This window comes from Cryptomeria japonica, chromosome 11 (assembly GCF_030272615.1).
Source record: "Cryptomeria japonica chromosome 11, Sugi_1.0, whole genome shotgun sequence".
Lineage (NCBI taxonomy): Eukaryota > Viridiplantae > Streptophyta > Pinopsida > Cupressales > Cupressaceae > Cryptomeria > Cryptomeria japonica.
Genome location: NC_081415.1, coordinates 264,238,484 through 264,263,255, shown reverse-complemented (window position 1 = coordinate 264,263,255; position 24,772 = coordinate 264,238,484). Strand labels below are relative to the sequence as shown.

The window sequence follows — 24,772 nt, the reverse complement described above, 5'->3', positions numbered from 1 at the left end:
AATGCATTTCTTTCTATGCCAAATCTCATTTTCTACAATGTGGTGTTTCACTTGATCAACTTCTTTTGAATTTATAGGTACATTTTCAGTCGTTATGTTTGAATTGAGTCCAAGTCAATATCTTCAAAATAAATTCAATAATGAAAGCACAAATAATTATTATGCTATTTCAATTAACCACATGAAGCTTACATGAGAAGAAAAGGCCATTTTGATATAAAAAAGCACCCCACACTAAGTCTCCACACAAGCTTATCCCTGCAGGAGGCACCAATTTGGTTGTGTAGGCTCCATCAGATTCTACTCCTGTTGTATAATTAATTCAAAGAAAATATCTAAACATCTATTTGTTGGCATTCTCATTATGGCTTCACATTAGATGTCTTGTATTGTTATTGGGTCTTTTGGCTAGGAGTTCAAAGTCCATGGTTGTTGCAATGCATCAATTGCAAAATAGCATTCTGAAATTCATTGGAGATTTTGGATGATGTTATAATTATATTGATGATGTGTGACAACCCACTATGTATGTTTTCAGGCATTTAATTAGGGTGGTTTGGAGGCAGAAGAACTAAGACTGCAACTTGCATTTAATGTCAGAGTGCAATGGCTTGCTTTTACTGCATATATAGCCTGCAACTTACTTCATTGAACTATTTGCAAGCATTTTGCACAAAATAAAGCAACAATTTGTTTGAACAGATTTGGGTATCAATTTTAAACAAAAAAACTTATCACAAATGTTTGGTTGTATTCCATCTTCAATCTTGTCCAATTGCACGTACTAGCATGATTTCCTTGTGCAAAGACCTTTGTATATGTCCTTGCCTATTTCAGGTCTTATTGGATATGCGAACATAATTATGCTCATTGTTATTGTTGCATGCATAGTTTAGCATCATAAACAGTTGTCAATTATTCCTGAGAATGATGTACTAATCTGGAATACATTATGGATCTTATATCTGTTACATTAGTACCTAACTTGTGGAAATGTGATAAACTTTATTTTAATCCAAGTAAATGGCAGCCTTGATCTTGTATTGTTGACTAAAGATTCGAAAAGGATCAGAACATAGTATGACAAATCAGGCACAATTATAAAGGTGCACTGAAATTTTTTTAGTACCTAAAGAAATCGTAGATTTGGAAATGAACTGAAGCTACCCAAATCCCAATGTAAGAAATTAGATCAAATAAAACTAGTCTATCAATGCTACAAAATCAAAATAGCAGATTAAGTTCCCTCAAGAGAATGCAAATACTCAAGAAACAAAATAGCATTACGAAAGTTTACAATAGCATAAATGAATAACAAACTAGAGTGGATACATATATAGGAAAGAGGGAAGGCAAGTCCAACCAATGAGAAAAGTAACTCTTACTACCCAAAAATAGGCAGGAGTTGCACTCATGAAAAGATGTCATCTATCCACATTTGACCCACTCACTACAACTAAGCAAGCTAAACTAAATGTATAAGAAAAATATATAATATTTAGTGAAGGCAAATAAAAAGCCTACACTAGCAGTAAATTACATGTTGCAGTGTTTTCAATCCCATGTAACAAATTTGACAAAACTACAACTTTTACAACCCCGCTAAGTGATGATGCTTGGGAATTGGAAATGTTGTATCCTAAAACTGTTAGCAATTTCACAATAACTACATAGTGCAAATTTTTGGAAATGGAGGATTACTTAAAATGCAGTCTCAAAATGTAATGGATTTTAGGGAACTCAAACAGAAGGCAGTTAACTCATCATACTAGACACTACATACTTCCATTCATACACCAAATGGGATGTTTGAGAGCTCTTGGCTACTTCTATAAGTGGAGAAGTTGGGATAGAGGTTGAATTCACTAGTACAGATAGGATTTTCAGCACTTTGTGGGAGTAAATTGAATATCATAGTTTGCAAACTCTGTGAGTAGTCTCTGAGTTTGCCAAGTACTTTATTTTTTTGATGGGCCAGTTTTTCCAAGTTTAACTTGAGATTTTACAGACATAGGAAAAACGTGGGTGAAAATGCCAATGCGGGTAAAATGCTGGTTAAAATGCATTTTTCACTTGTTTTTGTTATAAAACCATACTTTTTCTTTCTCAAGATGTCAATTTCTAATTTAATACATTTTGTTAGGCAGTAATTAGGCTAATACTTATATTTTGCTAAGTTATGTTTTGTGTAATAAGATAGTCGTTGGTCCCTGTTGCCATTTTATGACACCCTTGGTCCATCAATGAGAAGTAGAACCGATCAGAGATATGTTTCATGGACCAGCACTGCCCTCGTTTGATCCAAGAGAAGACGATGGGATCATAAAGTATGAAGTGTTGTCTTGTCGGAAGTTCTTTTCCCAAGCCTTCTCTTCCTCTCTCTTTCTCGGAACTCCAAAACCCCGAGGCTCCGAAGTTCCCTTCCTTGGTCTCTTGTTCTCTTGCCCCTAGAACTTCGGAACCCCCAGCTTCCCAAGTTCCTAGTTCTTCAACTTCGGAACTCCGGAACCCCCAGGTTCCCAAGTTCCTAGTTCTCCAACCCCGAAACTCCGGAACCCCCAAGTTCCCAAGTTCCTAGTTCTCCAACCCCAGAACTCCGAAACCCCTAGGTTCCCAAGTTCCTAGTTCTTCAACCCCGGAACTCCGGAACCCCCAGGTTCCCAAGTTCCTAAGTCTTCCCAACTTTGGTGACCCAGGTCTCCGAAGTTCCCCCAACTTCAGTGACCCAGGTCTTCGAAGTTCCTAGGTCTTCTCTTCCTCAACTCCGGAACCCCCGGGTTCCCAAGTTCCTTGTTCTTCAAACCCGGAACTCCGAAACCCCCAAGTTCCCAAGTTCCTTGTTCTTCAGCCTCGGAACTCCGAAACCCCCAGATTCCCAAGTTCCTATTTCTTCAACCTCGGAACTCTAGAACCCCTAGGTTCCCAAGTTCCTAAGTTTCCCCAACTACGATGACCCAGGTCTCCGAAGTTCCCCAACTCCGGAACCCTGAGGTTCCGAAGTTCCCTTCCCCTCTCCATCCCAGAACTCCGGAACCCCAAGGTTCCGAAGTTCCTTTCTTCTCTCTCTCTAGCCCGGAACTCCGGAGCCCCAAGGTTCCGAAGTTCTTTCCTTAGCCTTTTGGAATTCTCCGTAACCCCGGAGCCCCGAGGTTCCGAGGTCCCTTGCTGCTCTCCTTTCTCCTATCCCGAAACTCCGGACCCCCGAGGTTCTGAGGTTCTTCCACTTCGGGAGTCCGAACTTCCGAAGTTCCCGGGCTTCCTTCTGACTTGCGACACTTCCTGATGGCATGATTGACACTCAAGGCTTTTTTTGCTCCGACAGTTTTGGTGACTTTTTGTGGAGCCACAAGGGTGCATTAAATGTTTTGGCAGGTCTTCCATCGAGGGAGGTACAAGGGCCATGTTGGGTGGCTGATGTCATGTCTGACTTTGGAAGGTCAATCATCCACCTTCCTCAGAATTGCCTTTGGAGGTATGGCTAGGTTGCTTGCATGTACAAGCCAAGTGCATGCACTTCCCTGCACTTCCAGACTGACATGCAAGGATCATGATCACTCTTGTAACCAATTTTCTATATAAAGGTTGTTAAGCCTCATTGTGAGGGGTTCTCTCCCTGCTGCCTTGAGCTTTACTATGCTCTTTCTCTTCTCTTGAAGATTTGTAATAGTTTTTTGCATTTCTATAACTGTAAGACTAGCTTTTGGCCTTATGATTAATTGAAAATCACCATTCTTGCCTTTTTTCAACTTATGTATGTTGTGTATGTTTTCTTACCTTCATCATAGGTGTATGTCTTGTGGCTTTTCTCTCCATATATGTTGTGTTAACTTGTTTTCTGAGTGTGACTTGTGGGAATCCTTCTCCCCTCTTGACACTTAGCAATTTCTAACCTCCATACATGCGTTTGGGTCACTTATGCAACTGAAGTTGTGCATCTCTTGGGTATTTCAGTTGATTCCTTGTGCCATTTCGGTGGGGAGAGGAACAATTTCTCCTTGGTGCATCACCTCCTTCTATTTCAAGCATTTCTCTCTTCCCTTTACCTTTTCAATTTGTTAGGATAGGCTTAGGAGTAAGTTTTGAAGTGTTGAGTTGTTTCAACACCTACACCTGGATCAAGAAGGAAGCCGACCTTCTCCGGAGATTCAACCCCCTTGCGCAAGGTCCCACACTTCGGGGTTGTTTCAATGTTTCACAAGGTTGCTTAGTTGATAGCTCAACAAGGGTGCAAGCTTTTGTGATAACAATTCCCGTAGGGGTGAGTCGATAGTTGTGACGGTTGGCACCTCCGCCAACCACTGGGTGTCTTATATAAGTACAATGTAAGGGAACCATGCCAATGTTGTTGTTGATGTACCAACTTTTGGAATGCAATAAAAGAGAACATCTTTCTGCTATATTGTTGTGACCATTACTTTTAATTAATGTTCTGAGTACAATCGTAGTTGTTGGTTATATGTTTTGTGTACATTTACGGTTTATTCCGTGAACTTGAACAACTCACCGTAGGGAGTAAGCATTTTGGCATTGTTGCCAATTCAAATTCCGGAGATCAATATGGCGGCAGGCGGTAGGCACTAATGGTCCGACCATTCGATCAGCAGTTGATTGTTACTGACAGTGATACACACAAAGAAGTGTCCAAGGCAGAAACTTGGGAGAATCAATTGACAGAGGACTTGGTGGACCTGTGGGAGGTTTTTGTCATGCAGTACGTGCAGAGGGAGGCTCGGGAGAGAGCCATTCCTGAAGGCACGATACGTGGTGAACTCATGGTCAAGACACCTGTCTTTGATCTGCTTGGGAGCCTTTCGAGGTAGTTGGCACTAAACTTAATTGAACTTCAAGACTAACGGGAAGAAACCAATCAGGAATGTCGTCGGCAGCAGTACGAAGAACAAAGCCGTAGGGAAGAGGAAGAGAGGGATACGAGCAGACGTCGTACCCCCCGCAATTAATGCCCCTACGTCCCAACAAGGACCAATGACGTACTGGTACCAACAAAGAGGTAGGTGAGGGGTCGGTACAGAGATCCCAATGTATTAGAGAGAAAAACGAATGGAGACGTTGACTACGAGAGATTGCTAAAGGCCCAGAGAGTCCGGAAAGGCAAAGCAAGAGTCGAAGTGTGAGAGGAACCTGCCACTGTCGAACGTAGCAGAGGAGGACCACGTCGACCAGAACGCTCACTCGAGTAGCGACGACGAATCCAAAACCGTACAAATTCTTCGAAAGGACATGTTGCAAATGATGAAAGAGTTGAAGGCTGATAAGGAGAGTGGTAGAGACGACAAAGAACTTTGGTGCACCGATTGCAAGGCAGAAGGGCATACGAAGGGAACCTGTCCGAGGAAAGCCTTTTGTGACATCTGTCAGGTACTGAGTCATTCCACTAAGGAATGCCCGTACAATTTAAAAACACGGAGCACACAAGTGCTTTACACTCAAGGTGAGTAAGTTACACCACTAGCTACACCACCTAAACAATCAACAAACTCGGAGGCTTCACCAACAGGATACTGCAATAATCGGTGCGAAAACAACCATTCCAATAATAACACACCAAGGAGAAAAATCCAGTACGATGCAAAGGAGCGGACCATGATCCAATGCCAGAAATGCAATGAGTGGGGCCACTTTGCTCGGGAATGTCAGAGTGGGAATAATGGTGGAGGTTTGTTGTGCAAATAGTGTGGTCTTGGAAACCATGAGGACACTGATTGCCTGAAACAGAAGGGAGTAAATATGTTGGACGTGAAGGAGCCAGACGAGGAGGTACTGGCAATAACAGCATTGCAGAGTAAGAAGGCGGTGTACCCCGATCCCCGGACGGAGGAGAGACTCCGAGAAGCTAAGGCTGATGTGGAACGAACTTTGGGCCTCACACAATACTGCTAGTACCCCACTCCGGTCAGAGTCTGAGAAAACTATCATCAAACAGATGTTGCAAACCACTGTACCCATACACGTGTCTGACTTTCTACAAATAATGCCACAATTGAAGATGGCTCTTACAAACATTGTTGGTGACAACATTGCCAACCAGGAACACTGTTAGATGGCAACAAAACCATTTGGCACAGACCCCATGGCAGCAATAGAATTACTTGGTATGAACACCATTGTTGACGACGACTCCGGAGTGAACGTGTTACTGGAGGAGACATGGAGGGGTCTGGGCAAGCCAACTCTCTAGCCACCAAAATTCCACTTGGTCAATGCTGACCAGCATGGAATCAAGCCCCTGGGGACACTCATGGCTCAAAAAGTTGTTGTCGGTACCCAACACTTCTTCCTTGACTTCGTGGTCATACCATTGGAGAAAAAGGCCTATGACGCCCTTCTAGGGAGGGGTTGGCTGATTATGGCAAAGGCGAACCACAACTGGAAGAAAAACATACTCTCCATCGAGAGTGAAGGCCAGAAGTACGTGATTGACTTGAGGAATCAAGTTGTAAGTGAGGAATTGGTGTTGTCCGATTCGAACTTTGATGACTCGCACAACTGGGAATGGGGCTCACAGAATGGCAAGAAAAGGATAGAACCTGATAACGAAGGGGTTTTGGAACTGCAGGGATGCTCAGAGGATGAAACAAGTTTCCTCGTTGGGCTCTTCCATTGGCAGATGGAAGACTATGAAGTATTTCACCCCGATTGCCACATGTCCCAGATCTACAAGATCGGGGAATCAAGTGCAAGTACGAAAGATGCAACTTTTTTGTTGGAGTTGAGAAAATACAACACCACAGGAGCCCAAATGATTTTTGCAAGCTGAAAAACCTGTTACAAGGAGAAGCTTTAAGCAAATCACAGAAGAAAGAAATACACAGAAAATATGCTCAAAAAGAGAGAGCTCTATATTCACCAAAATGTGTAATGTAAAAAACCTTCTTCTTGCAAAGAAAAGAATGAACTTAACCTTTAATAGGTCAAGAAACCCTAAAAGGGAAAACCTAGGTTTGCACATAATAATTAATAAAAGAATTAACTATTATGCACCTAAAGTTAGCTTAAGTATAAAAGAGATGAAGGGAACTTAAATAATTAAACAAATATTGTTTAATTAATCAAGTAAATACCCGAATACTCTAACACCCCCCGTTAAGCTAGACTTAGGGAGAAGCTAAAACCTAGAACAACTACTAAAAGCAAGAAAGATGGGTCCCGGCAACAAGGCCTGATTAGGTACCCAAATACAACCAAATCTCTATGAATTGGAGAAATAGAGAAAACCACGTGGGAAAAAACTCTACTCCAAAAAAAGATGGAAAAGAACACCACTGAAGCATGAAGAACTTGCAAACTCTGTCGAAGAATAACTGTTGATCTGAAGAACCTCCACTGAAATTGAACATGACCAGGTAGAGAAGACTGTAATCTGTATGAGTGCCCTCAAATGACACTACTCGAATCAGAAGGCAAACAAGGCAAACAACTGAAATCGAAGATACAGATGGCATGAAAAAACAAAGCCTGAAGAGCTGATCAATCAAATCACAGAAGCATTAGAACCAACAGGACAAACCTCCCCATAATGTTGAAGAGGGAGAGGGACAGGTACACTGAAAAGAACAGCCAACAAGAACTGCATGACGAAGTACCAGGAACATCAAAGGTGCTGAGAAAGTACAGGGTGTCATGGAAGGAACACTCACTTGACACACATCATGAGGTGAATGTCGTGGAAGGAACACTCACTGGACAACGGTAGATGGAAAACAAGGCAAACATCGTCCCCCTCATGGCACTTTATCAATAGTGCATGTACAATAAGGCACAAGATGTGCAAGATCCCAAGTAAACAATGCATGATGGAACTTTATCTCAGTGCATTTGCATAAATACAATTCTACAATGATAAGAAAAGCAAAAACTGAGACATCCTACTCAGAGTAGAGATCCCAGGACATCAAACAACCAAGATATCCACCAGAGTGCTAAAAAGAAAAAAACTGAATAAAATATCCATGGAGCAGAATCTGGAAATAAAACTCATATGGCTGGAAAGTACATAGCACACGCTTTCCAAAAATATAAATTTTTCGAAAAACGGAGTTCAGATGCTCATTCTACGTCTCCCGGAGTGCAAAAAAGAGACCTCACTTTGACTGAAAAAAAACATAGTCAAATAGAAAAATTGGAAAAAATTACCAACATGACGAGGTCCAGCTTGGAACCAGCTTTCCGATGCCTATTCGTTTTCGAAAAAACAACTCCGTATGCCGAAGATATGACCAAAAAACCAAACCCCTCCTTCAAAACAAGAGGAAGGGGTAGTCTGGTGGCTGGGGCGAGCGGAGGAGGCCAGTGGATGGCGCACGGGTGGCAGGCTAGTGGCTCCACGGTGTCTGAGTGACTGTGTCCAGGCAGTGGCCGAGCTGGGCGGCAAGGCGGTCACCAGCGGTGCGGTAGGGGGGGCCAGCGGCACCGGCGAGGAGCTCCGATAGGGAGGCAGCAGGGAGCTGCGATGGCGGCGCTGAGGTAGAGCAGGGGCCAGCGGTGCAGAGGCGGCCGGGGAAGCGCAGCGGCTGGGGAAGCAGTGGATGCCGATGCCGGCGGGGGCCGGGCCGACGGCAGCTTGAGGGCCGACGGGGCCAGGAGGTGGCCGGAGTGGCGAGGCCGGCAGTGAGGAGCAGGGCCTAGCGGGAACAGGGGGGCCAGCAGGGTTTGGCGAGGCCGTTGCGGGCTGCTGGCTGGGGCGGCAGACGGCCGACGGGGGGGCCGGGAGGGCAGTCCGCCGGGAAGCTGCTAGGAGGCCGGCTGGGGCCGAAGCTGGAGGGCGGCGCGAGGAACGGAGCTGGAGGGCGGCATGGGTGCCGGAAGCTGAGGACGGCGGAGGCCAGAAGTTGAGGACGACAGGGCCTGAGGCCTGACAGATTTGCAGCAGCGGCAGGGGGCCCCACAGTACCCTGCGTACCATGGGGAACCCCCCAAAAAATAAAATTTTTTGATTTTTTTGTAAAAAAAATAACTCTCCTTTTTCACCAATTTTTTTGATTTTTGATTTTTTTTTGGTTTTTTTTTCAAAAAATCAAAATCTGGCCTGCATGCCGTAAAAAGGCAAAAAAAAATTATTTTTGAATTTTTTTCTCAAACTACGTGCCAGGGCCGTATGGCCTGGATCTGGAGAAAAAATACTCCTAGAGGCTCAGGAACCAAAATAGGTCAAATTTTATATGACCATAGGGGTTTTCGGGACTTCTGAGCACGATGGTGAGGTCCGTTTAGGCCCAAAGTGCTCAGAAAAAAGGTCTATCCCTAGGTGCATAAAAAAACTTTCTGAAACCCCAAATCTGCTTCCAATGCAAAAATTCTCAAAACAAGAATAGATAGCTGCAGATCTGAAGCTCTGATACCATGTTGGAGTTGAGAAAATACAACACCACAGGAGCTCAAATGATCTCTACAAGCTGAAAAACCTGTTACAAGGAGAAGCAAGGAAGCAAATCACAGAAGAAAGAAATACACAGAAAATATGCTTAAAAAGAGAGAGCTCTATATTCACCAAAATGTGTAATGTAAAAAACCTTCTTGCAAAGAAAAGAATGAACTTAACCTTTAATAGGTCAAGAAACCCTAAAAGGGAAAACCTAGGTTTGCACATAATAATTAATAAAAGAATTAATTATTATGCACCTAAAGTTTGCTTAAGTGTAAAAGAGATAAAGGGAACTTAAATAATTAAACAAATATTGTTTAGTTAATCAAGTAAATACCCGAATACTCTAACATTTTCCCCCAGATTACAGGGAGTACCATGAGGGGGTAGCACGGGTGGATGATACACCCGCACATCAGTCTGAATGGGACAAAGTCATCAATTACGAGGAGCCCAACATGAAGAAAGTGAATTTGGGGAATGATGCCAATCCGAAGGTAATCTTGGGCTCGCTAATAAAGAATGACATGCCAAAGAGGGGATCGATTCAAATAAAGTTCGAATGTGGTTCAATTGTTAACACGCCTTTTCTCGGCACACCATCAAATGCCTATTAAAATACCGATGAAGGGGGTATGATGTTTCAAACGACAAAGAACAAACGATAAAGTTTGGTTTTTTACGGTTTCTAAAGGCATGGTTGATTGATCCTATATTCACTTGCCTGTGTAGGATGAATGGAGCCAATGGGGGTGACAAGAGGAGATCCATCGCACGAACAAAAAAAATGTAATCGTGATAAAGCTAGAGGGAATTCGGAGCACCACAAGGATAAGGAGCAATTCGACTAGATGAAAGATACCACCACCAACAGAAAGAGTGAAATTTAATCAACACTTAGTATGCAGACTCAGAAATGCACAACAGATTGAAAGAATTGCCTTATTGTACAGTGACTACCTATGGGGTTATTTCCTAGCCACTTGATTTACAAAATTGATGTTAAGCAGTTGTAGGTAGCTGAGAAGGTGGTTGAAAGTGGTAGTTGGGAAGTTATGCAATTTACTAGGCATGGGCTAAAGCTATTAGGCTTTTGGAAGGCAGTTTGCAGCCATTGATTCAAAATGTAAAAGCTATAAAAGGCCCTTGCCTCTCTTTTGTTAGAGTTCAATGATTTTAATGGTGAAATGTGAAGGTATCCAATTTGATTTCAAGTTCATACCATTGGGTGCCTACTGATTGTAGGTCTCCATGTATGGTTAGTCTGAACCTCATCATTGTGCTTAGTTCAATTGTGGGGGTTTGCTTCAGGCTATGCTAGAATTGGGTGCCTAAAAAAATGTCCATAGTTTGAAAACCTTTAATTTCCTAGGAGCTTGCACTGTTCTTGTTGAGTTGTAAGGGTGTCTCTAGCAAAACAAGGATTAGTTATTCGAATTTGTCTACCCGCAGCATTAACTGTTATTGTCATTACCCTTAGGCCCTCTAAACCTTATCCTTTTGTTATTTATTTTCTTAGCTTGAGATTCAAGGCATCGTCAGATGCAAGCCAGCTTGTTGCATTCGTAAGTCCCCTTGTGTTTACCAGCAAAATACATGAACCATTGAGTTATCCTACAGTAAAGAATTGGCATTTTAAACCTTGAGGTCGTCTTCTTGTGATCCTATTAGAAGCACTAGAAGCCTCCTTATGCAAGAGAGAATGGGATTATCTCGATAAACTATTTTGTGTTGATCGAAAGACCAGTAGTACGATATTTCATGCATCAACAAGTTTTACATCAACTCCTTTTTTATGCCATGATGCTTGCAAGAATTCACAAATTCATTGGAGGTATGCTCTCCCCCTCCATTTGACCTGAGGACTTTGATGAAGTGTCCATTCCCCTTCTCAGCTTGGGCCTTAAACACTTTGAACTTCTAAAGGTTCCTTACTTGTGCTTCAAGAAGTAGGCGCATGTCTTCTAGTTGTAGTCATCTATGAAGGTCATAAAATATTGGCTTTTTCCTATAAAAATGGTTTACATAGGGCCATACAAATTTGTATGCAGCAGCTCCAATGGTGCTCTTGCCCTTCTAGAATTCCATGATTGAAAGGGCTGCCTATGTTGCTTGCCTAAAATGCAAGCTTCACACCTACCACTAAGCTCTACTATGGTTGGTAAACCCCTAACCATACCCTTCTTGGACAAAAGATTCAAACTAGAATAGCCTAAATGTCCATACATTAGATGCCAAAGTTTGGAGGGGATCTTGAATGACTGTCTTGAAAACTCGTTTCTCATGGCTGTTGTACTATTGTACTTATCTCATGCTTAGGAGGTACAACGACAAACTGGGTTGATAAAACAGTTTGTATTCGAAGAGGAAACATCCTATTCTTTGTCATTGGAATTTGTTGCTACCACGTTCTTGCTACCATTCTTATCAAAGATGATGCATTCACCTTTCCCCATCAACACTTTGTAACTTCTTTGGACCAGTTGTCCAACACTCAAGAGGTTGTGTTTAATCTTTGAGGCAAAATACACATTCTTAATCTCTTCTTTATCACCATGCTTGGTGCGGATCATAATAGAGCCTTTGCCCACAACTCAAACAATTTCATTCTTCCCCATTTTGATTTCAGATTCAACAATTTTATCAATAAATATAAAATAAACTCTCATTACCAGTCATGCGGTTGCTACACCAACTGTCCAAATACCATACCTTATAGTGCTTCCATTATCACCAATGTTGCACATTATGAAGGGCTTTGACTGATCACATTCAGCTGCCCTTTCATTAGCCATATTTGCTCTTTGTTTTGGCTGGTCATGATGCATTTTCCAGCACTCACATGCATAATGACCGTATTTGGGACAACAATAAGATTCTACATTACTTTTATCATACCTTTGGTTTGAGCTACTATTGTTTTTGTTGGCTCCAAAGGTGGACTGAGAGCTACTTGCTCCCTCTTGGCTATTCATCCATTCAGAGCTGTCTACTTTAGAGTTGTTTCTGCCTCTACCTTTGGAGCTCCATCCAGAGTTGTTCATACCTCTCCCCTTACCTCTTGCATTGGCTTGACTTTTAAAAGCTTGCTCTTGGGAAGAAGGTGCAAACCTGTTTAGATGTTGCTCATAGGTTTGTAATGAACCCATCCACTGTCATTGTTGAAAGGCCTTTGACTTCTTCAATTGCAATGACTATTGCATCAAACTTTGAGGGTAGGCTTCTGAGGATTTTCTCCACAATCCTTTTCTCTTCCATTATCTCACTATTTGTCCTCAACTATTTTCAAACCAGAGACTCTTGTATGAAAATCTAAAATGGGCTCACTGTCCTTCATTTGAAGAGTTTCAAAATTTCTTCAAAGCATCTAGATCTTCACCAATCTCACCTTATCACTCCCCTTATAACTCATTTGGAGGATTTCCCAAACCTCCTTTTCATAGGTAGTTACTGCAATCCTGGGGAATATTGCCTATGTCAAGCTTGCCTTTGTCAAACTCAATGCTTTTGCATCCTTTCTTGTCTCCTTCAGTTGGGTCTTATGGTTGTTTGTGAGGGTTGCATAAGCTGCTAGATCAATCATATTTGTGAATCCATTGACCACCAACTCCTATGGATCATTAGCTACCATGATGATCTTCATTTTCTTTTCCCAAACTTCATAGTCATGTCCATTAAATTATGGTGGCTGTTGCCAACTCTTACTATCTTCTCCAGCCATGTTTGCAATGAACATTCAATACCTAGAAAACTATTGGCCAACACACTCTAAGACTTAAGGCTCTAAGAAATTATGGCTCTGATACCAGTCTCTTGGAATAGAATCCAAACTACAGATGGAGAACACAACTCTGATACCAGTTTTGATGGAATAAGAAATCGAAAACAACCCCACAAAGACTGCAACTCTGTTGCCAAATAGTTGGCAATACACACACACAAAACTAAACAACTACAAAAATAATTGGAGATGAATAACAATTTTCTATTAATCACAAAAATGACATTTGCAAATCTTTCAAACTCAAGTTACAATATGATTACAAATAAATATTCAAAGCTATCTAGAGTTGCTGCCACAACTGATTTATGCAACTATCTGAAGCTGTTGTTACTGCTCTATCTGAAGCTGCACGTTCTCTTCTTCCTAGAGATATCTACTTCTGCACTGCACTCCCACTCTTCTATTCACTATCTACTGCACTGCACTACACACTCAGTTGCTGCACACAAAAAACTAATTACTGCCCACACAACATTCTGTTGTTTTTTCTCTCCGCGTCTCTACCACTCAAAATCTCTTGCTCACTTCCAAATTCAAACTCACCAACCAAAATAATTGTTGTTGCAAGCGTCAGGGGGGGAAAGAGGGGATAAAGATCCCAAGAAGATTCTTGATGGGTGGTTGATTGACAAGCTCAGGAAAAATAACAGATTCCAACAAATCAATGGAGAATCTATAGTTTTTTATAAAGAGAGGATCACAATCAGTGGAAAATCTATAGCTCATTGCCCTACCATGTAGAGTTTGGGACTTGAGGGAGGAAAGCAATGATGGAAATTGAACTATTCATATACCAAGGGCATATAAGGTGATTCTGATTTTGGCTCTTCAAGATCTATATCAGATAGTATGCAATTTTTCAACTTAGAGGAAGTAATGAGTATGTAGAAGCTGAGGTTGAAGAGGTAGAAATTTGAACACATCAACGAATCTTTATTGAGAAGCAGAAATTGTTAGTGAACATTGCCCTTTAGCAGCCTTCTATCCTCTTTGCAAAACATTATGGAAAAAGGATTCCCAATATGTAAAGACCCCCTTATGAATGACCTTAAATTTAACCCTAACTGCAAACATTTGTTGTTGGTGCATAAGCTTTTTATGCTGTTTATTTGATTTCAGATTTGCTTAACCACCGGTTTGTGTGTTTTACCATGAATTATATAATGACATACCATGCATATAAATAATGGAGAAGGGGAACTTAACTTACTACTGAATATAGCACAATAAGAAGATACAAATTCATTTTTGACCTCTTATCGCAGCATGGATGAGTTTACAGAGAATAGATATTGAATGTTTCATCAAACTAATGCTTGTGTTGGAAAGCACTAAGCATTAGTTGTTACATTAAGAGCTCCATGCCCAAACAACTACTCACACCAAGCAATCATACACCCAAGACAAGGAACAACTGCCACTTGTCTAACTTGCATCGGGAAGATGAGATGTCATGCCAAGAAAGAGACTCAATCCATGATAGGAGAGACCCCCACAACATAGATAGAAGCTTGCAGTATGATCCAAGTCCACACCAAAGCTACTGAAGCTCATGATTTAAAAGGAAGAACTCATGCCAAGAGAAACAATCAACAATGCCAATAATACAATCTCCCATGTGCCAAAAAATGTCTCATGCCATAGATAAGTTGCACTTGTCTAGGAGTGTCCATGACCAGCAAGTAAAAAAGAATTGCTAGGTAATACTGACCTCAACGCCAAGAATACTCACAATATTTAATCTTCAACTTTTGAAATATTATCTCCAAACAAGGGTGCAATAGCTGAAAAAGCCACACCAACTCACAATATAGAGTAATTAAACAAAAACACTTCCAGCGCCAATATTGTCTTCAGAAATATAGTCTTACAATTTCCAAAATGAAAACTCTAGGTAAGGCATCCATGATAAAGATATTTTGCAACAAACCCTGGAACTCCCTACAAATTTGTCCTTGGAAGAGACTTCACAAATTTGATGAAAGCACTATGAAATACTTGAGTGATATCGCCAACTTAGTTTCACTACCCAAAGCAGTAATCCCTTATGGTTTTCTTCCTAAGGTTCAAGCTCTGAGAATCTCTCCAAATCACAATGAGAAAATAACCAAGCATATTCTCAAATGAAGCCCAAGCTGCTCTTTAATAAACACCAAAGAAACTTCTAGACACTTTTTAGGTTTTTCCTCTCTTTTTAATTTAAATTTGAGCTGAGGGACATAATAAAGTGACTTTATTAAAATCTCAATTAAATAACCATTAAAGTTACTTTATAAAATTTATTAAATAGTTAAATAATATTATTCTTATTATTTAATTTTGATGGATAATATTAAATAATTAAAATAATTGATTCCCTTTATCCTGACTATAACCTATGGGAATTAAATGGGCTAATAATTCCTCCTAGAATGACTATGCAGAAGGGGACATTACACAAGATTGTACCTTATGCTGGAGCATCAAAACATGCCATTGCTCTTCCCTAACTTGCACTCGAGAAGAGTTCTTAGGTGAACTCTAGCATTGGCATGTGAGGTGGTTTATAAAAGAACAATCCCTATTCCTTCATAGGCCTAGCAAGCTTACAAACCGCCATGGAATATTTTTGTTGCAGCGGCAAGTTTTTATCAAGATCCACACAATGGAAGGCAGATTAAATATTACAAAACCTCCACTAAAAAATCATAGGAGATCATGGGAGAGAGTTAAGAGGCAATTTCAAGTATTCAGTATCAAGTTTCAAAGGATACAGCAAAGAAGAATAACGACCCAAGGTATGAAAAATAAGGGTTTGGATGTGCTCCCAACAACTAAGAAATTTCAAAGGAGCATGATCTGTATATCACAAAAGGGTTCAAATGTTGATGCTAGTGAAAAAGCTAGGTTTACAAAAGGTATATAAGATGATTCATAAAAATTGTCTTTTCAAATTGCAACAGAGTACATGCCAATCTTGAATAGATTGAGAGTGGAGCATTTGTATATCCTTCTTCACGTATAAGACAAAGAACTTGTATAATTATTGAGACAGTCTATTCCTATTGCCTCCTAATTGAATAAGCAGTGGAGGTTCAAGGACCCTAAAGTGAGATGGCAAAGGCTTTGTCAAGCTAATTTGAAAGAAAGAACCTATTTTGAATACAAGGTGCGAGGATGGCTACTAATGTATTAATGTTTTCTTGTCAAAAAATAATTGAGTAATGTGATTTTTAATATTTATAATGTTTGGAAAAGGGGAGATAGTTTATCAAAAAAATTAGAAATGTCCAATATCTGGGGGTTTTGGTGATGGTCGTGGGCAGCTGCAAGAGTCTATGGCATACAATTTGTGGTGGCAATTAATTTCCTATAGAGGATAAGAGCAAAGCTACTTTTCAGAAAGATATATCCCCACTTAGTATGATGAAATTACAATTTTTGAGACAATAATTGGGGCATTGATTGTGCAACTAAGCTTGAGTGGTTTTGGAAGGATGTATATGTTTTTTCAATTGGAGCTCAAGGCCAATGTTTGAACTTTCTTTTGCTTTGAAGGGGAGATTGTTTCTTTGAAATCACAATGCTTAGCTGATAATAATTTCTTCTCTGGAATGTATAAGATACATTTTTTCAAAAAAAGGACTTTACAGCTTTAATTCTATAGTTTCTGCAACTTTGATGCTGAAAATATTTTTTCAGCTGACAGAACCTGCCTGGTCTGTTCCATGCATCGGAAGTGTATAAATCTCCCCTTGTAGTAGCAACTGCAGCTTGTTGGTGCAAATTTTTATGATTACTTCTGCACCCTAGAAAGACACTTAAATCTGTCAAAGCTCTGGATCTGAGCAAAAATCTGAATCAGATTGTGCAGGGATCAGAACTGTATTGTTCATGACTTCAGACAGGAGGAAATGCCAATATATCAGCCAATCTGCATTTCCAATGCTTAGAGAATACTGAGAATGTCTCTCCATGTGATCAGAACATTTGAGGAAAAGCACAGTGACCAGAGGAGCAATATAGTGTAGAAATACTGCCCTGAATGATGAGGGTCTCCTGCAAGTGTGAAGAAATTTTTGAATTGACAAAATAAATTTTGCACTTTTCACAACACTCAAGCTGCCTCAATGAAAGCTTAGGGAGATCTGCAAAATTTTATAAATTTTGAGGAAAAAACAAACTGAATATGTGTACCTTGTTAGCTTTTCTAACTTTCGTAGGAAGGGACTTCCCTTAGCCAGATTGAGGTAATTCTTTGCCCCATGAATTAATAGAAGATACATCTTGAAAAACGTTAAATAAAAAATAAATGAATTAGAACTTTGGTTTGCCAGTCTCATCACTTTATGGTTTTAATTTTTAATTTTCAGTTTCTAAAAATATTGTATACATGATGCACAGAGCATCTCCTGCAGAATTGATGGAACTCTCAACCAATAAAAAGAGATATTCCATGGCTTCCATTCCCATCTCAACCTTGTTTCCCATAATGGAGGCTCATCCCTATCTCGGAGCATATACCAGGGATCGGGAGTGCGTCTCATATTCTATGATTTTACCATTTGAAAAAGTCTAACAAAAAATGGGCGTTAACTTTTCACAATAATTGACTTCTTGAGTCCGATAATATAAGTTTTAAATTTTTTTTCAGCTTTCGTATTCATTATTTTTTGGACCAAAGTTTTATGCTTATTATAATCAGAAGAACTTATTTACAATGTGTAATGCTCATGGAGCCTTTCCTTGTCTATTAGTTCAGAGTAACCCCATAAAAGTATATATAACATGAAGCCTATCCTTACCCTATTTGTTCAGAATTATCTCATAACACTGTTTATTACTTTTCAAATAAATGCAGATATGTTAAAAGCAGAAGCAACGAGCAGTTATTGTATGGTCTGAGGGACAATAGTACAAAAAGTAGTTGTGGTCCTGAAACAAATTCAAATGGTGTGCCAATAGTACCCTGTGGCCTCATAGCTTGGAGCTTATTTAATGATACCTACAAATTTTCTCTCTTTGAGGACATTGAACTACATGTCAACAAGACTAATATTGCTTGGAAAAGTGACCGGGAACATAAATTTGGGAAAAAAGTTTATCCCTTCAATTTTCAGAATGGATCTTTAATTGGTGGGGCCAAGCTAGATCCATCAGTACCTGTAAGTAGAGAATTTTGTATACTATCTAATAAAATTGTATTCTGTTTCTTGTAAGAAAAAGACATTCCACAATTACCTCAATGCTGCTTACTGATTTTTCTGTCTATTATGTGAAAGTTGAGTGATCAAGAAGATCTTATTGTGTGGATGCGCATATCAGCACTCCCAACCTTCAGAAAATTGTATGGAAGAATTGAGGTGGATCTTGAAGCTGATGACTACATTACAGTAGAGATTCAAAATAACTATAATACATATAGCTTTGGTGGCAAGAAAAGTCTGGTGCTTTCCACAACAAGTTGGCTCGGTGGTAAAAATGATACCCTGGGGAAAGCATATGTTGTCACTGGGATACTGTGCATTTTGTTGGCAGTTGTTTTCTTCCTTTCGCATATAATAATGCCAAGGTAAGCCTCTTGTGTAATATGTTGCTAAGTAATTTGCTCCATATTTCTGGATGATAATCTTTTTTATATATTCGGTTATGTTTCTTCAATATGGTAATCCTACATTGTGTGTTTTGAGTGTCTGCATTTCTGTTTTTTGTGTTTGCAGCCGTTTTGATCCTAAGAATATATCAGGTCACAAATATGATACCGTTGATCAGTGAAGTCAACCAACACCAAGGTTTGTTAATGTTCAGAATTAAAGTGGTTGCATGTTTATAGATTGTATCTAGTGAAGGTCTGGATACCATGTAATTATTTCCTGTAATATAGATGGAAACTTAAAATTTTAAAAGCTTTCCTGACAGCTATAATGTTTTCTTGTTTCAGTAGCTTAACTGCCAAACTTTTTTGAAATTTCATATTTAATCCAAGGTGCATAGTTGCTCTAATAATGCATATATACTTGTACAGAGTCTGAGGCTTCATTTTGCACAAACCAAAGTGGAATTACTCTGCACATAGTAACTGTTGCTTTTCTTTCGGACATTATGACTTAGGGCTCTACAAAATTACATTTGCCCATCCATTACTCACTCTTTCCAGTGTATTCAATGGAAAGCTATCAATATGCAACAATGTCACACTATCCAGGAAATGGGAATAATCTGCTTTTCAACAAGAACGAATGTATGGGATCATTCAAACGATTTCTCTTGTTTCCTCTATAGTTTGGATTGTACACACTATTTTTTGACACCTTTGGTAGATGTCTCTCTTAAATAAATGGATATTTATCTATTCATTATTAACCCTATAATGTCTCTGCTGGTAATTAGGCATTTTGAAGATGATTTTTTTCTTTCGGGAATGTGAATTGTGGAAAGTTAACCACCAGATATTATGTCATGTTTTTAAAACTATTTTTCTTGCATGAGCTAGTCTTCTGTTTTCTAATTAAATGAATTGTCAAATATGCAGAACTGCAAATTTTGTTAAGAGAAAATTAAAAGCTGTGTTTATTTTTTTGGTAGTGAACAAAGGTCCAGGTCAACTCGGTGAGGGGGATGGGATGGGGCCACAAAGAGGTGACCTCGTCCCATCTATAAAGAGACTCGAACACCGCACCAAAATTGCTCAGATTATAGTAAACTATTACTAAACTGCATGCCTATACTTGTTCTTTGTATTCTAATCAACAGTATATTTTGTGTTCTCAAAGAATTTTGTTGTCCTTATAATTAGTAATTAAAACAGCTCTCATGGGATAAAGGATATAATCTTTTAAGTCTAAGATCTCACCGAACAGCTTATTCAATTAATATAAAATTGTAATCTGTTGAGATTTTAAGAGTTGTATTATAGAAAGCACTACATTTTGTTTAATATTCTTTTTGTAAAATTGAGAAAATAAGAAAAATATAATAAAAAGTTAGAAAATAATATGGACAAGAGATATAACCTTTAAGTCTAAGATCTCAATGAAGAGCTTATTGAATCGATATAAAATTGTAATCTATGAAGTTTTTAAGAGTTGTATTATGAAAACTTACATTTTATTTAATATTCCTTTTTTCAGTATAGTGATATTGTGAAAAATTGAGAAAACAAGAAAAATCTAATAAAAAAATAGCAAAAATTTATTAATAATTAAAACAACACCCATGGAGAAGATAGGATATAATCTTTTTAAGTCTAAGATCTCAGTGAACAGCTTATTCAATTGAACAAGAATTGTAATTTATTGAGCTTTACTAGTTCTATTATAAAAAGATTACGTTTTGTTTAATATTCTTTTTTCAATATAGTGGTATTGTGTAAATGTTATCTCTTAAAAATGCACCCTTGCTAATTTGCAAAAATTAGCTTTAAGGAGAAACAAGGGAACACTCCTAAACCTGTGGGTTGTTTGAAACTTGAAGTGAGCCTCTAGAGTAAGCTACTTCTTATGGATTTTTCACCTAAACTAACCTTTGCAAAGTAAAAGGGAAGGAAGAAAACCTGAAATGAAACTATACTTCCTAAGGTGATACACCAAACTGATAATTTGAAATTTGGACAACTTACTAACACACAGAATGACCAGTAACCAAAGGATATTCTTGCACAATTCAAAGACTAATAACATTTGCATCAACAATTTATAAGGAGGCTAAACAATCACAACCATGAGAGGGAAAAAACTCTTTCTCCCAACTTAAGACTAATTATATCATAGACACAACTTATAACCTGCAAATCAGTATACATTCTTGCATAAAGGTGCTAATAGAGACACAATTAAAAGGACAAAAAAATCTATCACATGAAATTATGTCATTCACCAAACACACAATATCTGGAAATCTGAGTAGGAAAATTCTCTGTTACTATCAAGAAAGTGTTATAATGCTATCAAACTCTGAAAACTGAGTAACAAGCTTATCAATTTCTGCAAAAAGAACTTTGTGAATTATAGGCTGCAAGAAGTAAACTAGCAAAAACTAACTCAAATAATGAAAGCTTGGAGATATTTATGCTTTTCCAAAGTAGTCGTATGAGACTAGGACTCCAGCTCCTTTGGTTGTGCATACTCAAAAAACCTATTTTTTAGGTCCCTAAACAACCCTAAAAAGGCATGTGCTTGAGAAAAAAGTTAAGACTCTTCATCCTTTGTCATAAAGGCTCTTAAAAATGCATTAAATGGTCTCTAAATGGATTCAAACAAGGCATGTATTCCCTCATAAATGCAATAATATCTCTGACTTCTCAATAAATGTGAATAAGAAAAATATCTAATAAAGTCATTTATAATCTTCACTTTAATAAATATTTCTTATTTCACATTTATTTAAATCCATGTATTATTTGATCCATAAATAATATTTGTTAAGTGATTTATAATTTATCACTTAATAAAGATTAATTACATTGATAATATTTATTCAAGTGATAAATATAAATCACTTAACAAATATTATGCATTCAAAAGAGATGCAAAACATTAGATTCGATCACCCCTAAGGCTCATGGGGGAATTAGTTGAGGAGAGAGAAAAATAAAAGAAAGGCAAAAAAATGGCTAAGCTAATCGATGAAATAGGGTAAAAGAAACCCTAAATCATCCATTTCCTCTTTTGACATTTGATGCTTAATCTCCTTGTTGCTTGAGGCGTTGCCATGCTTGGAAGTTTGCAAGGTTTTTGGCAAAATTGAAGGTAACATTTAGGCCACCATGATTGGAAGTTTGCAGGGTTTCGAGCATGGCAGGTCGAGTTTGGTAAGTATTTCCATTTTTGAATGAGCTTTTTCTGCTTCGAGCTCATTTTGGTCTTTTTCCACCATGGTTTGTGGTCTTCAAGCTACAAATGATGACACTGTATTTATTGTTGAGAGTGTATTTTGAAGATCTTGTGACATTACTGCTTTGTATATCATCATATGGCTATTATCCTTGAAGCTTTGTCTGCACATATATACTTGTGATTGCCTCAAGATTATTCTAGGTTTTTGTTCATGGTACCTAAGAGCTTTATTCCCTTACGGATTTGCATATTATACCTTTGATTGTATTCAACGGATCTATGTGTGATTCCCTCACTATGTTGAGATTGCTATAGGAGTTTGCTTTGAGAATGCTTAGGGCTAATTGTTACTTGCCTTTCATGGTGATCTCCTTCACTACATTACCTAATAAGCCTGGCGACTGTGATTTTCAGGGCCTTTTCTTTGTGTATTATAGGTTGTTATGACTATGCACATTGTCATACTATTGCATGGATTGTGAATTCCCTATCCTTAGAATGACAGTGAATATGCATCATGTATTCTCTCTATTTTATTGAAAAGAATATCATGGACTTTTTCTTAAGCTTGTCATTTGTTCATTTCACTGTGATTGATGGCAATTTTCATCACTGTGGTATTATTGTCTTTATCAATATCCTTGATTGATTGCTTTATATGTTATCTATATCATCATCCATCACTATGTTTTGATCTTAATGAGTCATGCCACTATGTTGCTCTTGAAATATACATTGGTTGATTGTGACAGTCAAATATGATTGTGACTAAAGCTTCTCATGCTTTGTTGATCTAACCATGCTCTGTCCTAACAACATAATGTATTCTTTCACACTGTCAACAACAAACACCATAATGTCTCTGTAATGAAAATGATGATCTTCACTAACCAAAGGTACTATATCATCTCTAGAGAACAATTGACATGTTCTATTAATGGCTTGTCATATGACTGTTCTCATTTGGCTATCAATATGTTGTAGTAGTCTTGTTTTTGTTGAGGGTTGTGGGAAAGACCCTCAATGGTTGCTCATCATGCTTGATCTTTGTTCATATAGATGATCTATATCCTTGATCTTATATACTACCCTTGACACATCTTCATAATATTTGACTACTCATTGTTCCAAACAGTCTCATGACTGTATTTGTGCTCAAGGTTTTTCAATACTTTGTGCACTATACCTCTCTTTCTCTGTAATCATGAAAGCTCTGAGACTGCAAATTATGCTTTCTATAATAGTCACTGTGATTCTGTTATGAAAGAGCTTCAAGCTTTGCTTGTTTATTATGAATGTCATTGGCAAAAGGCAATATCTGAAAAGATAAGATGTTTGTCCTTTAATAGAACATTGTTAATCATTGCAAGAACAATTGTCATTACCCTAAACAGTTATATGTTTCCCTCATGGTTACTATGATGATGTTCATTTTCTTTTCTTTTCACTGCATCATCATACCATTGTAATCTCATTGAGCAATTATGTGTTTCTTATGACAGTGAGTTCATCAATTCACTGTCCTAGTTGATATATAGTTGATTGATGAGATTACAATGGTATGGTGATTGCACACTTACCTCTGGCAAAACACCAAAGAACGCTAGCATGTTGGGCTCAACCCTTGTGGGAGCCCATTTTACTCGACATATTATACTTACTATGATATCAGTGTGAACTTGTAAATTATTGTAGTGATGATCATCAAACCTATACCTACACAATGAACAAACATGCTAGATAAAATAATGAAGTTCAGATTTTCATGAATACTGTTGATGGTTCTCTATTTTTCTTTGATCATGTGCATTGTTCTTTATTACTTATTTAATGTTTTATGAAAGCAACTATGCATTTGCAGATGTTACATATATATTGATTAAGCATCCTAAGCTCTAACACCACTCTTTCATCTTTTGCACACACTTCTAAAGCAATAGGGTGGAAGGAGCACGAAGACAAGCGACAACTCAATCTCGAGGGTTTGTCATTCAGGCAATGACGGATCCCTACTCTTTAATATGATTTCTTCCATAAATGTATAGTTTATTTTCATAATGCATTGAATGAGTTACTCCCACAGCTTGTGTGGGACACTATACTTTTGATATTCATGAATAAAGGAAGCAACCTTCTATGCAAAGTTGTAAATTGTTCTTTCTTGAAAACACTTGTATTGAATCTATTGTTCATTTGGTAGCATTTGTTACTTGTATGAGCACTTAGCATAATCAGATATGTACTTTTAATCTTTTAGTGCAAATGTTGTCTCAACTCTACCTGATTGAGCTAGAAGTGAAAATTAGGCAACAACAAAATTGAAAAAATATAAAAAATCCAATAAATTTTTTGTAAAAAGAATGGAAACTAGTTCAATATTCTAAGATTTGTAAAATTATATAAATAAAAGATTTTGTTATTTAGTATCATATAGTGCATAAAGATAAAAAAAAATATGTAATTGTCAAACATAAGAAAATGAATTTAAAAATTGTTTTACTTTTACTTTTGAGAGTCTATGTAAAGAGGAGATGGTCCCAAGTAGTAGGTGATGTAGGTCATATTATTGTGGAATATAACTTCCCAGTTTTGGGGCAGCTTTATTGTTTTAATCCACACCAATACTAAAATATAAATGTAAAAACTTTTTGTTAGCGTATATTTAAAAAAAATCTATTAGAGGTTTTTAATATAATTTATAAAATAATCCATTTAAAGTTGCAATGGTGAACAATGCATACTCATTCTCTTGTCCCTTTTGTTTTGTGTCCTCTTGGATTAGAGTGTCCTTAATGC

The 24,772-nt window shown here is 38.2% G+C and overlaps 1 protein-coding gene across 3 annotated transcripts in view; it reads left to right on the top strand.

Moving 5' to 3' along the window:
- Nucleotides 1-24,106, top strand: part of LOC131069715 (ALA-interacting subunit 3) — a 133,522-nt gene extending 109,416 nt beyond the window's left edge. For 2 of the 3 annotated variants that reach the window (XM_058005247.2, XM_058005249.2), the window contains exons 6-9: nucleotides 18,004-18,307; nucleotides 18,425-18,714; nucleotides 18,863-18,934; nucleotides 19,168-20,044. In XM_058005247.2, the coding sequence (XP_057861230.2) occupies nucleotides 18,004-18,307; nucleotides 18,425-18,714; nucleotides 18,863-18,917 (649 nt within the window). In that variant the 3' untranslated portion in view covers nucleotides 18,918-18,934; nucleotides 19,168-20,044. Of the gene's footprint in view, nucleotides 1-18,003; nucleotides 18,308-18,424; nucleotides 18,715-18,862; nucleotides 18,935-19,167; nucleotides 20,045-23,910 lie in introns of those variants that run through there. The other variant, XM_059214188.1, reaches the window with a different exon arrangement.
- The last annotated feature ends 666 nt before the right edge of the window (nucleotides 24,107-24,772 follow it).